Source organism: Mesoplodon densirostris, chromosome 11, assembly GCF_025265405.1.
Source record: "Mesoplodon densirostris isolate mMesDen1 chromosome 11, mMesDen1 primary haplotype, whole genome shotgun sequence".
Classification (NCBI taxonomy): domain Eukaryota; kingdom Metazoa; phylum Chordata; class Mammalia; order Artiodactyla; family Ziphiidae; genus Mesoplodon; species Mesoplodon densirostris.
In genome coordinates this window covers 81,426,047-81,445,840 of record NC_082671.1, presented here as the reverse complement: position 1 = coordinate 81,445,840, position 19,794 = coordinate 81,426,047, and the positions used below count along the sequence as shown (strand labels likewise).

At 39.0% G+C, this 19,794-nt stretch overlaps 1 protein-coding gene across 5 annotated transcripts in view; it reads left to right on the top strand.

Annotated features, from left to right (window-relative positions):
• Positions 1-19,794, top strand: part of NR1H4 (nuclear receptor subfamily 1 group H member 4) — a 55,371-nt gene that overhangs the window by 13,173 nt on the left and 22,404 nt on the right. For all 5 annotated transcript variants that reach the window (XM_060112737.1, XM_060112736.1, XM_060112734.1 and 2 more), the window contains exon 2: positions 1,840-2,205. In XM_060112737.1, coding sequence (XP_059968720.1) covers positions 1,840-2,205 — 366 coding nt within the window. The remainder of the gene's footprint in view (positions 1-1,839; positions 2,206-19,794) is intronic.

Here is a 19,794-nt window from a genome sequence, read left to right as displayed (position 1 = left end):
TCATATAGTAGAATTGATGTCTTTGTGAAAGCGTTCCATTTTAATTGAGATGATTCCAGATATTGATAACATGATTTGACTTGAGTTGGGACTCCATTGTGTCTCTTGATTGTTAAAAGATTTGTTAAAATAATGCTCAGAGATCTTGGAATTGTCTTGTGAGGAGAAAACAACTACACATTTCCTTAGATTCTACAGAATCCAGATTCTGTCTTTAATTGATTATGTGACTTCAGGCAAGTTGCTTAACTTTACTAGACCTGTAGACGGAGAGAAACTGGGGCTGGGGGTGGGGATGGGAAATTGAGTGAGGGTAAGATGGGTTGGAGGATAAAATCTAGATGAAACTAATGATTTTAACGCTTTTAGCTCTTTTCAGTTGTATTCACTCCAGACATTTTAACCATATTTAGTTATTAAATAGATCAAGATTTTGCTCATATTTTAGCTTCTGTTTTTTCTGTAATAATTCCATATTTTTATATTTTTCTATTTTGCAGTCATAAGACAAAGCCCCATTGCCAAAATTTTTGACTGTCAAATATACTGACTCAGTGCTGGTTTTATATGGATAAGTTGGGCATGAAAGAAACAAAATTGATTTTGCAGATATTGTATCCTTTATGTTCCATCAGTGATTTCCCGTATCAATGCAGAAAGCATTTTATTTTAAACAAACATTTAACATACATATTTTCCACTTTGCGTTGTAGAAAGGCCCTGAATTCTAATGCCCATAAACTGTTGGTCATACACTTATAGAGGTTTTAGACATAAAGAAGCACTATAACATCATGCAGCATGGAGTCTTCTCTTTACAGATTAGTAAAGGGAGGCCCATGAAGGGTAGGTAAGTACTATACAACTGGGTACAGACACCCAGGGACCTAGGTTTAGGAAAGACTTCCCAAGAGAAGCTAGACTTAAAGGGAAATTTAGAGATAAGTGGAGAATAGTGAGATAATGTTCTTGGAGGGGATGGCTGTTGAGGAAAGTTCCAGGCTCAGGAAGCAGCATGTGGGAAAGGTCCTGAGTCTGGAAGCAGCAAGGCATATTTAAGGAATATGGAAGTCGGAACATGGGAAATGGCTGGAAAAGAAAGAAAGGGTAAGATCACGCAGAGTCTTGCAGGCCTAGCTATAGGTTACCTGAAAGCGTAGGCATTGAAGGAACTAACAAACTCAAGTACAGAGGGAGGAAGAGGAAAGCTTTAAAGCATCACACATTTGAAATTATCGCAGAGAGGAGCAATTCAGCACATGGGCTTTGAAGTCAGACTCAAAGTCCAAATCTCAGTTACTTAGGTGTGTAGGAATAAAGTTGCCTAATTACTCTGTGCCTCTGACTACTCAATTTTAAGTGGGGATAATACAGTTACCCACTTTATAGGATTTTGTAAGACAGAAATGACAAAAGATAGCATTTGTATATATGCCTGTCCTTTATCTTTGTTTTCTGTGGATTGTTGAATGTTTTCCATGTTGAATAGTTTTTTTAACTTTCCTTTTTTTCTTTTCCTTTTAAACATTCTTGTTTGTTTTCCTTTTCTCCATGTTGAATGTTTTTTATTGGTTTGCGAAAGCTCTTTACATATGAATGATATGAGTGTTTTGTCTGTCCTCTATGTTGCAGATATCTTTCTGAGCATTTAATTTTGTCATTTAATCTGTTAATAGTTCTTTTACTGTAAAAAAGTTAATTTTATATTAAAATTTTAATGTAAATATTCAAATATTTCAATCTTTCCCTAGAGCCTGTACTCCTAACCATATGCTAAACTGCCTCTCTTATTTATAGAATGATGACATTAATTCCAGTTTTGTTATCACTTTTGTTCAGGTGTACTAACAGAACAAGCAGCAGGTCCTCTGGGACAGAATCTAGAAGTGGAACCATACTCACAATACAACAACATTCAGTTTCCCCAAGTTCAACCACAGATTTCCTCATCTTCCTATTATTCCAACCTGGGTTTCTATCCCCAGCAGCCTGAAGAGTGGTACTCTCCTGGAATATATGAACTCAGGCGAATGCCTGCTGAGACTCTCTACCAGGGGGAGACTGAGGTAGTGGAGATTCCTGTGACAAAGAAGGCCCGACTGGGTGCATCAGCAGGGAGAATAAAAGGGGATGAGCTATGTGTTGTTTGTGGAGACAGAGCATCCGGTTACCACTATAATGCACTGACCTGTGAGGGGTGCAAAGGTAAGCCTCTTTTGGTTGGCAATTTTCTCCTTATTAAAGTTTTTCTCTACTGGTTGTTGAAATCCCTCAAACTGGATTCTTCCCTTTTCCCAAATAACTTCCCATTTTCTCCTCCTCTGCTCTTACTTCTTCCTACATCTTCTCCTTCATTGGGATGTCATAGATTTCTAGGGAAAGCTTATTAGAGTATTTAGCTTGGATATAAGTAAACTTTTTCCTATTCACAACCTCACACATAGTTAGAAGGAATTTATGATTGTGGGTTTTGTTTGTTTGTGTTGTTTTTTAAAAGAAAGAGAAATTGCTGAACTCATCTCTTTTAAAATTAAGGTCAAGGAGAATAAGATTTTATTCAATAAATATTTTAATATACACTTTCATGTACTCTAGTTAATTGAGAAAGAGACAGAGGAAGAAAAACAAACAAAAGAAAACAAAAAGGAAGTAATGATAGCCTATATTCAACAAATATTTCACTTAGCAGGAAAATAGATCTGTGAGCAATTCTGTAGGGGAAATCAATGAAATTGTAATCCATTTAGGATGGATAAGGTATAACACATGAAACATGAAAATGACTCAATATAAAGCCCTATGTGATCATTCTCCCGATAAGGACACAGATTATAAGTTTGTAAAATTTCAGGGGAAAGAACATAATGGACTAGTAGGTTCATCTATTTATTTTTGCATTTGTTCTTTCAACAAATATTGATGGGATGCCTACCATGTATTAGGCACTCTGTTAGCTTCCAGGACTTTGAAAGCTGATAAAGAACTGTCCCCGGAGCAGAATCTGTTGAATGGCGAGCCAGTTTGGTGTTCTCAGATGCCAATGATTGCCATAAAAATAAACAGAGGACCCAGCCACATAAGAATGGCTCTAGGACATTTCAAACCTTTGAAAGTTCAAGTGATCAGATTGTCTAAAATTATATTAGTCAGCTCTTTAAAACTTGGTGTAATTTTATTAGATTTTTAAAAAACAAAGTAGTATTTATGCCGCAAATTTAAAAATTAAAACAGATCTATAAAGAAAATTTCAAAGATCTCGTTTATGGCCTTTAAAATACTCTTATCCTTTTTGTGGAGAGCCAAGTCCATATGGGTAAAAGTTAACCTATAAATTCTTTGAAGACATAGATTGTGTCTTCTTCAGCTCTCTTAATCCTCATAGCATCTAACACAGTGTCTGGTACGTAGTAAATGTGTAAATAAATAAAAGCATAGTAAATTTGGAATGCCATAATGAAAATCCATGCTCATTGCTTCCTAGCTAAGAAGGGGTGTAGCTTCAAATCTCCTGCTTCTAAATCTAACCCCAGAGACTCTATTATTAACCACCAAGTGATCATTCTGCTCTCTGAGCTATTTGTTCAAGGCTAATATTGACTGACTTGGTGGCCAAAGGAAGAGAATCAAGTGCTCCATTTAGATGTCAAGGTATCGGTATTATCCAAGCCAAGGGGATAAAACCTTAAAGTTAGTAACCTGGGCCAGCTCACCTCCTTACAGGCGAACGCTGGAGTGAAACCTGGTCCTCCTGAGAATTCCAGGGCGTGGCCAGTTGAGTAGAGGGAGACCAGAGTGCCATGGACAATGCTAAGAAACGGCAACCCGAAGACAGGCAGAGGATGAGAAGCCCATAAAGGATAGAAAATAGAAGTCAAAGCTAGGAAGCTACTAGGCAAGTGCAGGGTCAGGAGACCAGGGGATAGAAAACTGGTCTAAGGAGAACTGGTCCTCTGGGGAGCTCAGGGAGGAAAAGCTGGATCTGAACGTAAGTATATTTTTAAGAGCAGAGAAAGGCAGAGCTTTTTCTTTGATTTTGATTTGAGACTTTGCTCCCATGATGACAGCAGAAGGACAAGAGTGCAAGAGCAGATGAGATAGAGCCAGGCAGGTCCCATGTTCTACATCAGGGTTTGGCAATTTTTTTCTGTAAAGAGACGGATAGTAAATACTGTAGGCTTTGCACCATAGCGGCCTTGTTGCGATTACGCAACTCTGCAAACTCAGCCACGTAAGAGTGGCTTTACTTAGCCTACAAAACTAGGCAGGACAATAAAAAACAGGCAGTGGGCCGAATTTGGCCCAGGGCCTAGCTGTAATTTGCTGACCCCTGTTCTAGACCAATAACTCTCAATGGTCAGTATCAGAATTAACTGGAAACTATGCAGTGAGAGAGCACAGCACTCAGGGTATATATGCAAGAAAAATAACCTTTTTTGTATAAATGGATTTAATCCAATTTCAAGCCCTGGTGGAAACTTTATTTCATCAATTCAGGATGAATCTACTGAGTTTTTTGGGCCCTGGAGGTGGGGCTCTGGTTCTTGGTGCTGTTAACATAGTCCAGCATCTGTTGAGGGCTGTTCTCTCTGGTCTTCGCTCACCAGTGGGAAAGGTCTCTGAGGTGCTATCCTGGCATCCTGAGCACACTCCTGCTTCCCATCTGGCCCCACCTGCTTCCCTGCTGCTCAGATGCGAGGGCTCCTGATGCTCCTGCATTGTCACCTGGAATGCCTGGCTGCCCAGGGAAACCACATGGCCACGTCATCCGTTCCTGTGCCTTGTGGGATGCAGGGAACCCCAAGGGCCTCCTCTGTGCTCCAGGAAAGAGCACAAGAATCCCTCTGTTCTAGGATTTCCCAATGATGTGGAGTTCCCATAAACTTTCTGCAAACCCAATCCCAGGACTCAGTCTGAGGATTAGTGGGTGGGAGAGACAGAGTTCAGGACCTTCTCATGTACTTAACAAACTTAACTCTTTGGTTGTCTGCCTCTCCCAATTTGGGGAAATTTTGTTAGTGTCTGGGATCTTGGGGCTTAGGCTTTGGTGACTGAAAAGCCAATAATTGGCTCCTTTGTGCTTTTTAGATGTTCTCTCGAGAAAACAAATGAAAATCATTCTGGCTTAGTAAATGGGGAGGAAGTGCACAGAATAGGGTAGAGTTCAAGCCAAAGAACCAGTGCCTCTGGGCCAGGCAGGCCTAAAAGCTTGGCCAACTTCATCCCCCCCACCCACCACACCCCTTGGGTATCTACGCTTACCAGATACAAAATGAATTTCACGCCATAACTTTCCATCAGAGGGAGTATGAGCTCTGGGATTTGACAGGCATGAATTGAATCTAGGCTCTATACCTCTTGGCTGACTAAGCAAGTTCCTTAATATATTGATTAGTCAAAGTTCAACAAAGTAAAGCAGAAACCAAATTTCAAGCAGAGAAGAATCAGTACAGGAGAACTTGGAAGGGCAGAGGAACAGGTTCTATGCTGAGTCTCCAAGACGATGCTCCAAGCCACACTGCAGAACTCGTTTGCCGGGGCAGTTGTTATTCAAGAAGATGGGGGATCAGGAAGCTAACATAAGAGTTATTGACTCCAGGAAGACGGCACCTTAGTCGACCTTTAGGGATCAGGAAGTTGCCTTCACTGCAATTACTGGCTCCAGAGCCATGGTGTACCTGCTAAATCTGTACATACAGAAGATGAATACCCTGTGTCTAGTCTCTCAGTGCCCTGGAAACTAACAACTGGAAAACAAGATGCTGCCACAGCAAAACCATGATCCTGCTTGCCAGCAGAAACAACAGAAACAACAGAAGCACAGCTCTTTCTTCACTTCCACTTTTCAAATATCTTACAAGGGCATCTGTTTGGCAGAGCTTAAATTGTATCCACATTTAGCGGCAAGGGAGTCTGGGAAAGATTGTGTTCAACTGTCCTGCCTTCACAGTAGAGGACGCACGAATCCAACTAGCCAACCTCAGTTGACAGAATATGTAACTTCTCTAAGCCTCCAATCTGTGAATTAGGAATAATATCTATTTTTTACAGGGTTCTTGTGAGGATTAAATTAGATTTTTTTATGTAAAGATCCTGGTAGTTCTCTTACCTTAGGACTTCACTGCAGATCTTTCATGAATGTAATACTTTAAACACACACAGACACACTCATACATACCCACGAGAAATTTTTTTTTTTTTTGGTTGCTCTGTGTCTTAGTTGTGACAGGCAGGCTCCTAGTTGCAGCTGGCAGTTTCCTTAGTTGTGGCATGCGAACTCTTACTTGAGGCATGCATGTGGTATCTAGTTCCCTGACCAGGAATTGAACCCGTGTCCCCTGCTTTGGGAGGAAGATTCTTAACCACTGCGGCACCAGGGAAGTCCCAATTTTTTTAAACTTAAAAATAAAACAAAGATCACGGTTAAACTTCCTGATTTCACTGGTGTTATATATGTTTCTGTTAGAAATACTTTAATTTTTCTTAAGGTTTTATTTGATATAGGTATTTATGGCATCAATGAAATAAATTTTGATTTAAAAAAAAATAACAACTGCCAAACACAAGCATAATGCCAAGTGACAAATGATAACCATTTGCTCGGTACTAGATTAAATCGAGAGCTGTCCCTCCCCCTCAGTTATCAGTGTGGAGCATATGGAAATATGCTAAGGTCCGGATGAATTTTGATTCAAACCTCAAAGCTCAGCTGACAAAACTGATCTGCATCTGACTGGATATTTCAAATGGCTGCATTCCCAAATAGGTCAATGTCAATGCCACTCACAACCGTCTCCATGCCAGGAGAGAATGGTGGAACGTTTAAAAGGCATTTTATGAGCAAATGGGGGACTTTTCATCCTTTGGAACATATTTTTATATAAGATAGTGAACCAGCATTAGACTTAGTTCTGAAGTTTTAGAAAAGATTCTAGAATTATTGAAACAATTGTGACATGTAGGATAGATGTAGAGAGTTTCCAACGGGCCTTTGGTTTATGGGTTAGAGCTGAGGTGCCCTGACTTACTTAGAAACTTACTGAAATCCTATTTGATTTTGAGGTCCGATTTTATAAAATTTAATAATGATCCCAATGAACTCTATAGGTCAAATTATCTTAGAGTGTGATTCAAGGGGTGGGTATTAAACGATTTCACTGCATTGGAAGACTTTTGTTATAAAAGTCTTGGGAAGAGTAGGACTCTGAAGGCAGATAACCTAGATTCCAACCCCAGCTGATTCTCTTCCAAGTTACTTAATGTCTCTGGACTTCAGACTTCTTACCTGTAAAATGAAGATAATAATAATAAAGATGAGGAGGAGGAGGATGAGATGATGGCAATGTGATGATGATAGACAGATAGATAGCATACATCAAGTGATTATTTTGTGCAGGCTTTATAAGGAGACTTTACATGTACTAACTCATTTCATCTTCAAGAAAACCCTTTGAGGTAGATTTAAATAAGGTAATGTGTGTAAAGCGATTAACATAGTCTTTGCCAATAGGAAGACCTCAATAAATGTCTGCTATTATTACTATTATGACTGGGTTGTCATGAAGAAAAAATGAGACATTGGTGTGTTTTTTTGTTGTTCTTTTATTTTTTTTGTTTCCTTTTTTTTCACAACTCACACACATACACACTGTATTTTATTTTTACAAGAGATAAATAAACTGACTCCAAGCATTGTAAATGAACAATGATTGCAACTACCAAACACGAAACACACTCATACAATGTCATAATATTGACATTCATTCCAATAATCCTCCACTGTAACAGCTCCTTTACTTTGCAGTGAAAATTGAGTTGTATATTTTTTGCCTCTGAGTCCTTGTGAGATTTTTTTTTATTTATTCAAACAGAAAGTCACAAAAATTATAATCATCCTCATCAGTTCACTCAGTCCCATGTAATTAATTTTTTTATCTTGATCTTTTGTTAGCACTTTTATGAATTCATCAGTTTTCCATTAGAGTTCTGAAAATGCTTATTCATTCAGTTCAGCAGTATAGTCAGTTACCAGAAACCTGTAGTTGTCAGAGTCTTTTCCATGAATTCCTTGAAGATGAAACCCTTTTATAGGAATATTTTTGTGAAAGCATCAGAGTACACCCAGAACTGTCTCTAAATGACAAAAGACTTAAAAATGACCACGGTTAAAGATTTGATGAAAGTTCATAATAATGCAATTGACAAGGAAATTTAGTTATTTCTGAGATATACATTTTAAAGTAATAACTAGAATTATGACTTATAATATTATACCAGAACATATAAGATTTTTAGAAATTTCATGTAATGTCTGAAACATTTATATTAACATATTTCCATACAAATAACCCAAAGAAAGTTTAGTATTAGTTGTTTTTTTGTTTGGTTGTTTGTTTTTTTATACTGCAGGTTCTTATTAGTCATCAATTTTATACACATCAGTGTATACATGTCAATCCCAATCGCCCAATTCAGCATACCACCATCCCCACCCCACCGTGGTTTTCCTCCCTTGGTGTCCATATGTTTATTCTCTACATCTGTGTCTCAACTTCTGCCCTGCAAACCGGTTCATCTGTACCATTTTTCTAGGTTCCACATACATGCGTTAATATACGATATTTGTTTTTCTCTTTCTGACTTACTTCACTCTGTATGACAGTCACTAGATCCATCCACATCTCAACAAATGACTCAATTTCATTCCTTTTTATGGCTGAGTAATATTCCATTGTATATATGTACCACCTCTTCTTTATCCATTCATCTGTCAATGGGCATTTAGGTTGCTTCCATGACCTGGCTTATTATAAATAGTGCCGCAATGAACATGGGGTGCATGTGTCTTTTTGAATTATGGTTTTCTCAGGGTATATGCCCAGGAGTGGGATTGCTGGATCATATGGTAATTCTATTTTTAGTTTTTTAAGGAACCTCCATACTGTTCTCCATAGTGGCTGTATCAATTTACATTCCCACCAACAGTGCAAGAGGGTTCCCTTTTCTCCACACCCTCTCCAGCATTTGTTGTTTGTAGATTTTCTGCTGATGCCCATTCTAACTGGTGTGAGTGATAACTCATTGTAGTTTTGACTTGCATTTCTCTAATAATTAGTGATGTTGAGCAGCTTTTCATGTGCTTCTTGGCCATCTGTATGTCTTCTTTGGAGAAATCTCTATTTAGGTCTTCTGCCCATTTTTGGATTGTGTTGTTTGTTTCTTTACTATTGAGCTGCATGAGCTGTTTATATATTTTGGAGATTAATCCTTTGTCCGTTGATTCGTTTGTGAATAGAGACATTGTTTTTAAAACCTCCAGCTCTGTACCTGGCACACCTTGAGTGCTCATAAAACATTTGCTATTGTTGTTTTGTTGATGAATTCCTATTATTTTATCATTGTTATTGTTCTCTTCATCCAGCCCCCTTAATTTGGATCATACACTATTTTCAAAACTATCTCTCTTCCTATTAGTTAACTAATTAAGCCTCTAGCTGCTGGGAGTTTGAATTAATTAATTCAATTTTTTCCAGTAAATATTATTAAGTACCAACTATATGCCAGCCACTATTCTAAGCCTACGCGATACAGTGGTGAACAAAACAAAATTCCTGCTCTCACTTTCACCATTTTAAAGCAAAGTAGGAAAACAGTTTACATAATTGAGCTAAAATAGACAAAAAGAGAAACCAGTAAAACAAACAAACAAAAAAGATTAAAAATACAAAAGCAATAAAATGGTATCTAAAAGAACATACAGAAAAAGGAAGCAATAGAAGGGTGATTTCCAATGAATGAAAGTTGATATTTCAAATAAATATAGAGCAATGATATAAGACAAACTGAAGACAATAGAAATTAGATTTAAATAAGAAAAAATGTTTAAACTAAATATATAAGCAATATATAAATAGGAAAGTAGTGACTAGAGGCCACTAGTCAGTATAAGCCTCCAGCTCCTGGGAGTTTGCCTACCTGGGAGTTTAAACAGCTGTTAAAGGCCTGAAAAGCCCAACCCCTGCAGATGTTACCCTTGCCCTCAATCTCCCAAGGATACCCAGTAGGGGTGAGGGTGTCCACAGATTTTTGCTTTCAACTCCTTTAGACGACTTCGTCACTTGAATATTTTGTCAAAGTAATGAGTACATGTCATTCAAAAGTCAAATGGTATGGACATATATACAGTACCAAACGTAAGGTAGATAGATAGTGGGAAGCAGCCGCATAGCACAGGGAGATCAGCTGGGTGCTTTGTGACTGCCTGGAGGGGTGGGATAGGGAGGGTGGGAGGGAGGGAGATGCAAGAGGGAAGGGATGTGGGAACAGATGTATATGTATGACTGATTCACTTTGTTATAAAGCAGAAACTAAAAAAAAAAAAAATGTCAAATGGTAGAAAAGCCCCTGCCCAACCATTTCTGCCCCAAGTCCTGCTCCCCAGAGGCAACCACTGATAACCACTAGTGGTTTTGTGTTTCTGTGTTTTGCATTTTGTTTTTTGATCATTTGGATAAGCTTTATTTCTACAGAACCATCTCCCCTCCTTACAAACACAGAATTAAAGATATAGAGAAGGCATACAATTTTTAAAATAATATTCCTTTATTATGCTTTTCATATCCATGGAATTAGTAGTAATGGCTCTCTTTTAGTTCTGTTACTAGTAATTTGTGTCTTCTCTCTTTTTATTGGTTAGCCTTGTTAGATATTTTTCAATTTTATTGATCTTTTTGGAGAACCAGCTTTGGTTTCATTGATTTTCTCTTTTGTATTCCTATTTTCAATTTCATTGATCCTGCTCTAACTTTTATTATTTCTCTTCTTCAGCTTACTTTAGATTTAATTTGCTCTCTTTTCTATTTTCCTAAGGTGGAAGTTTAGATTATTGGATTTTATGTATTTCTTTTCTAATGTATTCAGTTAATGCTATGAATTTTTCCTTTGAGTACTGCTTTTGCTATATCCCACAAATTTTGATGAGTTGTATTTTCATTTTCATTTAGTTCATTTCTACATTTTTCCTTTGATAGCCACCTCTGTATTTTAGATGTACTTTATGTGTAGCATTTCAGAAACACTTTGTTACTGAAACAGGTAGGACTAAGTGTAAGACATATCATATTTCTATATTTCTGTAATCAAATTTAATCTTTCCCAGGCTCATAATCCCCCTGGCTGATGAGAAATTCCACTGGGGATATATTTGGGGATGCTCTTTTCCCCAGGAACATGCACAAATCTCAGGGGTCTTACACAGGGTAGAATATTTTGGTATTAGTTGATATGCTCCTTGTTCACCTTTGAATTGATCCCTTGAGAGTGGACAACTCAGCCACCTTTTGATATGGTTATTTTATCTCAGGGTTTCCAAGGTCATGGTTATTAGTACCTTCCTGTCCTCAGCTCAGAGCTATCCCATTAGAGATTTGTCACCTCTCTAGAAGCTCTTTATGGGTACTGGTCCAATACTCAGAGAACCTGTGAGACTCATCCCATCCTCAGGCTCTGGTGAAGTTCCCCAAACCTCTTTCCAGCTAATCTCCCTCTGCTCCCCCAACTCTAAAAGCATTGACCTCCACCTCCATCATCTTTGATATGATGCAGTATAACCGTTTCAATGAGGGGTTGAAAACAAAAGCCCTATCCTAGAGTTATCTTTATCTAGAGGTGAAGAACTTCAGCTTTTGTCTTAGCAAGTGAGCATAAAAAGATGGCTACCCTCTTGGGGTGGGATAGAAAAGCAAAAGACAACAAAACAACACCCCCAAACCCCAAAACAATAGGACCAAGTATAAATCACACATGAATCACTTGATAAATCATCCTTTACATTAAAATTCCTAAAATTGTTGAAAAAATACACATTTATGGACTCAGACAAACTGGGGAAAATAATGATTCTCAGTTATGGGCTGGACAGTTTCCACTGGAGACTCTTTATTTCATTTATCCTTATAGTGGCTCCTTGAGATAGTATTATCATCTCCTTTTTCCAAATAAAAATACCAACACTCAGAAATTCACCCAGATCTCACAGCTATGAAAGAATGCATTAGAACTGGTACTCAAATCTGCAGGACTCTTGAACTACACTTTTTCCTCTGTACCATCCTGCCCTTTATCCTGCTGTCAGTGGCTTTCCAAAGACAGTCAGCACTAAAGTACATACAAGGAAAGTCAGTGTTTTAAAAGTCAGTTCTGTTGGGAAAAACACTAACACAGAAAAAACAAACAAAGCTTAGATGATGGCAAATCCAAACCCATTGGTTGTTTGACAGAATGGTCTCCTGGTGTTTTCCACCAACATACTTTCCAAAAGCAGTCATAACTATAAATTAGTGAACAACATTCACCATGTACAAAATAAAACATCGTCTAATAACTAAGGTTATCAGTTCCTTCCACACATAGAAATGAGAAACATCTGTCATATTTTTAAAAATAAAGAACAGCATCAAATATAGAAATTTATACATTTACAGACAAGATCTTGTTTGTTCATTATCACACATTTTAACAAAATATGAATAAACATGGAAAAAATTTTAAACCTCAAATATGAAATAAAGTCAGTCTATTATACTGACTTTTAATTTTGCTCAGGCTTAGATGAACTGTGTCTATAACCATTCTGGGAAATATAGGATACACATTGTCAACTAATATAATATTTTTTTATTATAAAATGTCAGGTAAGTGTAAAGGAGAATGTAGGTTCTGGATTTTTATTTGCAAAATACAAACCATTAAACATTGGATACCTCAAATCATATAGTTAATCAGAGAGAAAAACAAGGCATCTAGATATCTTCATTTCTAATTGTGTTACATATGAGATTTAAAAGATATACTTTGAGAACCTCATTTGAAAGATGCAGGGAGAGGCTAAGAAGCAGTTATGGTTTTTTTGTTTGTTTGTTTTTAACTTCTTTATTGAAATATAATTGCTTTATAATGGTGTGTTCATTTCTGCTTTATAACAAAGTGAGTCAGTTATACATATACATATGTTCCCATATCTCCTCCCTCTTGCGTCTCCCTCCCATCCTCCCTATCCCACCCCTCTAGGTGGACACAAAGCACCGAGCTGATCTCCCTGTGCTATGCGGCTGCTTCCCACTAGCTATCTATTTTACATTTGGTAGTGTATATATGTCCGTGCCACTCTCTCACTTCGTCCCAGCCAAAGGTATGTTTTGATTGGTGATCTATTTGAAGTTTAGAAAACTGTTCACCTCAGAGGTACACCATACAATCATGTATTATTATTGAACATTTAATTTTTAACCTACTTAAGCTAATGAGATAACTGTTAATAGTGTGTAGACTCTCTCCCTTCATTCATTCAACAACTATTCATTGGGTGCCTGGTAGGTACAGGACCACTCTTGGCCTAAGTGTATAACAGTGAATAAAACAAAGTTTGACAGAAGAAAATAAAATGTGAGTTGCTGATGGTTTGGATGTGGAATGGGAGAGAAAGAGAAGATACAAAAATGACTCCAAGAATTTTGGTCCTAGCAACAGGGAGATGGGTGTGAGATCTACTGAAAGGGGAAAACTGGGGAGGAGCAGGATTGGGGATGTAAAAGGAGAAGATCCATTCTAGACAGGTTAAGGTTAAGGTGCCTGTGAGATATCCAAGCAGAGAAGATGAGTAGGTGGTTAGGTTTGTGCATCAGAGTTCATTAAAGAGACCTGGGCTAGAGATATAAATTTGAGAGGTCTCAGTATATCAATGTGTTTAAGCTACATTTAAAGCCAAAGGGGTTGATGAGATCACATAAGGATTCAATTTAGTTAGAGGACTGAGGACTTAGCCCTGGAGTGCTGGAATATTTAGAGGTTGGGAAGATGAAGATGACCTAAAAAGGAGAATGAGAAAGAGGGACCAGTGAGGAAGAAGGAGAACCAAGAGAGTGGACTCATGGAGGCCAGTGAAAGAGATTGACTCAAGAGGGGAGAAGCACATAACTGTGTCAAACACTGATGGTGGTTCAATGAAGGGAAGCACTGAGAATTGAAGCAAAGTGGAGGATCCTTTTCAGTGGCATGGTGGGGGTAGAGCCTGATCAGCATGGGTTTAAGAGAAAAGGGAGGAGATCAAGTAGAGACAGCCAATATGGACTACTCTTTCAAGAAGTCTTATCATGAAGAGGAGCAGAGAAGCAGGGCAATGGATGGAAGGGTGGGGGTCAAGGGAGAGCTTTATTTTAAGGTGGGGTTTGTTTAGAAGGGGACCAGTCCATCTTTAGTAAAAGGAAGGAAGGCAGATTATGTGGTGCAGATACAGATAGACTGATGGAGTTCATGGTGGTGCACGTGGGAATTCTCTTCTGATATGTTCGATTTTCTCAGTCAAATAAAAAGCTCAGTTGCTAGCTGAGAGTCAGAGGTGGAGAAGTGGTGTTGAGAGGTTGAGACGGAAAAGTTGTAACAAAGTCCAGGACGGGAGAGGGTGCTGACTAGGGACATGACATGATTGCCTGCAGTATGGAAACCCCACCCCAGATTTGCTGTCAGGAACACATAAAACTATTAGTATGGTTGTGTGTTTCTTCCTGGCACATTGAGGCTACTCAAGTGTAGGCCTGGAGTAGGTGAAGTGTTGGGTTTAATCAAATTCAACAGAATCAAAAGAATTAAAGGAGATAGATGTGATACATATACACAATGAAATATTACTCAGTCATTAAAAGGAACAAAATTGTGCCATTTGCAGAGACGTCAATGGACCTAGAGACTGTCATACAGAGTGAAGTAAGTCAAAAAGAGAGAAAAATATATCGTATAATATTGCTTATATGTGCAATCTAGAAAAATGATTCAGATAAACTTATTTTCAAAGCAGAAATAGAGACACAGATGTAGAGAACAAACGTATGGATACCAAGGGGGGAAGTGGGGGTGGGATGAACTGGGAGATTGGGATTGACATATATGCACTACTATATATAAAATAGATAACTAATGAGAACCTACTGTATAGCACAGGGAACTCTACTCAGTGCCCTGTGGTGACCTAAATGGGAAGGAAACCCAAAAAAGATGGGATATATGTATATGTATAGCTGATTCACTTTGCTGCACAGCAGAAACTAACACAACATTGTAAAGCAGCTATACTCCAATAAAAAGTAACAACAACAAAAAAGAATTAAAGGAGATAATTTTAAAGTTAAAAAGCAAATAAGATTGGTTGTCAGTGGGAAGGATGACTGGGTGTCCTGGGGACAAATGTGGGAAGGAGATATTTTACTCTCTATTCTTTTATATCTATTGAATTTTGATCCATAGAAAAGAATGAACTCTTCAATAAGTTATAAGACAATTTTAGATACAGGTAAGTGATGTGAAGAATGTAAAACAGAATGGAAGAAACATGGCTGGAGCACATGAAGGGTATGCTATAGATAAAGTGGTGATACTTGAGCTGACATAGAGGATGAGAGGGGTTCTGTCTTCTTTATTACTATCATCATCATTATGATTAATTACAGCTAACTACAATGCCTTTAATTCTGAGCTTGAGTGGGAGGTGATTTATTTTTTGGTTATTCAAAATCATTAGGCCAAATAATCAAACTGACCTTTTAAAAATTGTTAAAAGTTTATTTATGTTTATTTATGTTTATTTATGTTGCTAAAATGAGGTAGATTTGTTTTCTTTCCCAGTTCAGTTATGTGGTTGAGCTGATAAATAATTTTTTATCTTTGTAAGAAAGATGTTAAAAACCATTAACCTGTAGCTTGTACCAATCAACTTATCCACATGGTACCCGGCAATGTCTTACACCTTGATCCTGTACTTTCTGTTAATAGGTTAAGGCAAAAGGAGAAACAGACTCAGAGCTGCCTCCAGGGCACATGCCTGCAAAGGCAATTCCCAAATGAGTCTAGAAAGAGTAATCTCATTGAGTAGACAAGGAGATTCCTTGCCCACCTCTCTAAGGATGCTCTTTGTGTTTCTGAAGCCTGCTTTTACCCAGCAGGAGGGAGGACAAGATGTGTTGTTAGACAGAATGTTCTGGTCCGTGTCTTCTGGGCTTGGGGACTTCCTGTTCCTCCTGGGCATTTCCCTCCCTCACTGGCTCATATTCATTGTTTGAGACTGCATGCTATCCCTGGCTTAGCACAGGGGTTGGCAAACTTTTCCTGTAAAGGACCAGAGAGTCAATATTTCAGGCTTTGCAAGTATTAATGTCTCTGTCTCAGCTCTCTGACTCTGCCATTGTAGTGCAAAAGCAGATATGTAAATGAAGATCTTGGTTTTGTTTCAATAAAACTTTATTTATGGATGCTGACATTTAAATGTCATGTAATTTTTACATCTCACAAATATTCTTTTGATTTTTTGAAACCATTAAAATATGTAAAACCCACTCTCAGGTTGTGGGCCATACAGAAATATGCAGGGAGCCAAATTTGTCCTTAGGCTGTAGTTAGCCAACTCCTGGCTTAACAGGATGCTCCCTCTCAGCGCTTCAGGGCCACCTGCATCTCCTTGTATCTGAACTTGGAACTTCCCCATTGCTCCTACTCCTGCATTCTTCTGCACCTGTCTTGGGCCATGTTTCTTCATAAATTTACTCTGATATCTGTCTCTCTGAGATTCATCAACATTTTTTTTTTTTTTTTTTTGCGGTATGCGGGCCTCTCACTGTTGTGGCCTCTCCCGTTGCGGAGTACAGGCTCCGGATGCTTAGGCCCAGCGGCCATGGCTCACGGGCCCAGCCGCTCCGCGGCATATGGGATCCTCCCAGACCGGGGCACGAACCCGTATCCCCTGCATCGGCAGGCGGACTCTTAACCACTGCGCCACCAGGGAGGCCCCATCAACATTTTTGATACGCTGACAGAGTAGCATTCAAACATTTTTATAGACTATGTTTTGTTTTGTTTTGTTTTGTTTTGCGGTATGCAGGCCTCTCACTGTTGTGGCCTCTCCCGTTGCGGAGCACAGGCTCCGGACGCACAGGCTCAGCGGCCATGGCTCACGGGCCCAGCTGCTCCGCGGCACGTGGGATCCTCCCGGACTGGGGCACGAACCAGTGTCCCCTGCACTGGCAGGCGGACGCTCAACCACTGCGCCACCAGGGAAACCCAGACTATGTTATTTTAATGAAGTTTTATTTCACAGTATTTTTTTTTTTTCCAGAGGGAGGATAGAAGTTTGATGAATGCCCTTTGACTACTAAGTTGTTTGTTGATTTGCCTACTTTGGAGTGACATTAGGCAACTTCCAAAAATAATTCAAAGTCAGTTCTTTTTAAACTTATTTAAGAAAAAAAAAATTAGAAATTATAGTGATAAAAGTAAGTGTTGGAAAATCAGGTAGACATTTTTTTGTGGCTCCCTAACAGATAAAGGGGGAAAAAACCTTAAAAGCAACATTAACAAGAACTAAATAGTCAAGAATAATTTTTATCAACAGCATCTCAAAAGTTTGAGAGTTTGCTTTTTCAAAAACAACGATCTAAAACAGCTCCTGCCAGGTGATCAGGAGTCTATTATTGAGTTCTAAAAATTTCAGCAAGCAACTCAAAGAGAGGAATTGAGATCCTAAAGTCTAAGAAATTGTGTGATGGAGACCAAAGCTTACCTGGTTTAGTATTGGCAGCTGTTCTTTCTAGTTTGTGCTACTTTGCAGTTTTCTACCAGTGAGACAGAGGTGGAGCAGACATCTGGAGTGGGGAGGGAGAACAGGATGTTTCTGAAGAAGTTTTGGAGATAGGGATGAAACTGTGGAGCACTTCACATGCAAAATGGGATTTGAGGAGATTAATGTCAAAAGACAATTTTTAGGAATGTAATCTCCTAACTAGAAGGACAGCATAATATAGTGGTTAAGAGCATAGAGTATGGAACTGAGCCTATCAGCGTTCAAATCTGAGCTCTACCATTTACTATCTGTAGGACCTTGAGCAAATTACTTAATTTCTGTGTAACTCATTCTCCTTTCCTATAAGAGAGAGATAAGAATAGGTCTACCTCGGGCTTCCCTGGTGGCGCAGTGGTTGGGAGTCCGCCTGCCGATGCACGGGACGCGGGTTCATGCCCCGGTCTGGGAAGATCCCACATGCCGCGGAGCGGCTGGGCCCGTGAGCCATGGCCGCTGAGCCTGCACCTCTGGAGCCTGTGCTCCGCAACGGAAGAGGCCGCAACAGTGAGAGGCCCGCGTACCGCAAAAAAAAAAAAGAATAGGTCTACCTCATAGGATTGTTATTAGTGTTAAGTGAAACGCCATATGCCAAGTGTTTAAAAGTGCCTGCTACAAAATAAGTCCTGTAAAAGTGGGTGGTGGAGTCCTTCTTATTCTGTGGTCTGCTGAGGCAGAACTAAAAGCTGACTTTCTTTAGGCCATGTTGGATGTTAAGATAACTAATTCCTCAGTCCTATGTATTTGTTGCTGTTTAAAAAGTCAGGAGACACTCAGAGGTTTAAACATCAACCAACATTTTATTGATTTTGAAGTAATGTGTGGCCTACTGTCAGTCCCTGGAGTCCAGTATGTGCATGTGTGTCTGTGTGGGCATGTATGTATGTATGAGTTGGGAGTAGGGTATGGTATGGGTTCTATCTGTATAAAGAAGCAGAAAAGCAGGATGTCCAATATTCTGCATAACTGAGGGATCCATTTTACCATCCTATAGTTTATTCACCTGCCACCCCAGGAAGCCCCCTAGCGCTACACAGTCCCCTGAGTGCAATGCCAGCCCTGTCTATTCATCTTCAGTTACCAGGGAGCCTCTGTTCCTCAGTGAATTTCCTTTCCATTCATTTTCAAATGACTTTTCTGATATGGGCATTGTTGAATATGCACAAGATAGAGGCAGAGGTATGTGTATGGATTGATTTGCATAAATATAAATACAGTATATGTAGCCTTATTTAAATGATAGAATGATAATATTGTGTTGCCACCTCACAGTGAAAGCTAATTAATTCAGCTATTGAGATGATAACGATTCCTTTCTCAGTTAATACCAGAGCAAAAAAACCTGCAGAATTGTCCTAACACTGTTCCTTTGACTCATCCTGGAATAAGGAATTTTATTTCAGTTCATTATTGAGCTGTCAATATCTATCATGGTTTTAGAGGGAATTGTTCCTGGGAGGGGCTGAAATTAGTGGGAAGATTGACTCAAGTAAGCTAAAGTGGTCATTGAGATCAATCATTTGGTATCAGGAAAAAATTCTTTTTTCTTTTCTTTTCTTTCTTTCTTTTTTTGTCTGTAGTTTCTTTTGAATTGCATGATGTGGTGTTTGCACTCCCAATATCAACACTGATCTGAAGCACAGTCTTTTTATAGACTTTATGTGGTTGGATTTGACATTTAGGAAAATGGTAATACCATTCCTACTGAAAGTTATACCAGCTCACAAATTCAAAAGCAAGTCTATGACTTTTTTAACCTTGACATCTCTAACTTTTTCTTCAGCCTGTTTTTTTATTGAGTTAGTTATCAAGTCCTGAATGTTCCTCTGTTTCCTCCCCCCCCCACCCCCCATATAGGTCAGGCATCAGTCACCCTCTGGCCATAACAGCCTCTTGCCTCCAGTCTCTGGTCTCCCTGTCCCACCTTTCTTGACCTTGCCCCAAGGAGTCTTCCCAACATGCAGGTTAGGTTAGACCCTCCCCTGCCAAAACCCTTTAAAGGCTTCTCTCTCTCTCTACTTGATATAAAGATTCAACTTCTTTGCTTGGAGTTCAGGGGCATTTAACTATATTCTGTCCCACTGCATGCCCTCATCAAGCTCCCACTAATTCTCCCCACGCTCTACCCTCCCATCAAG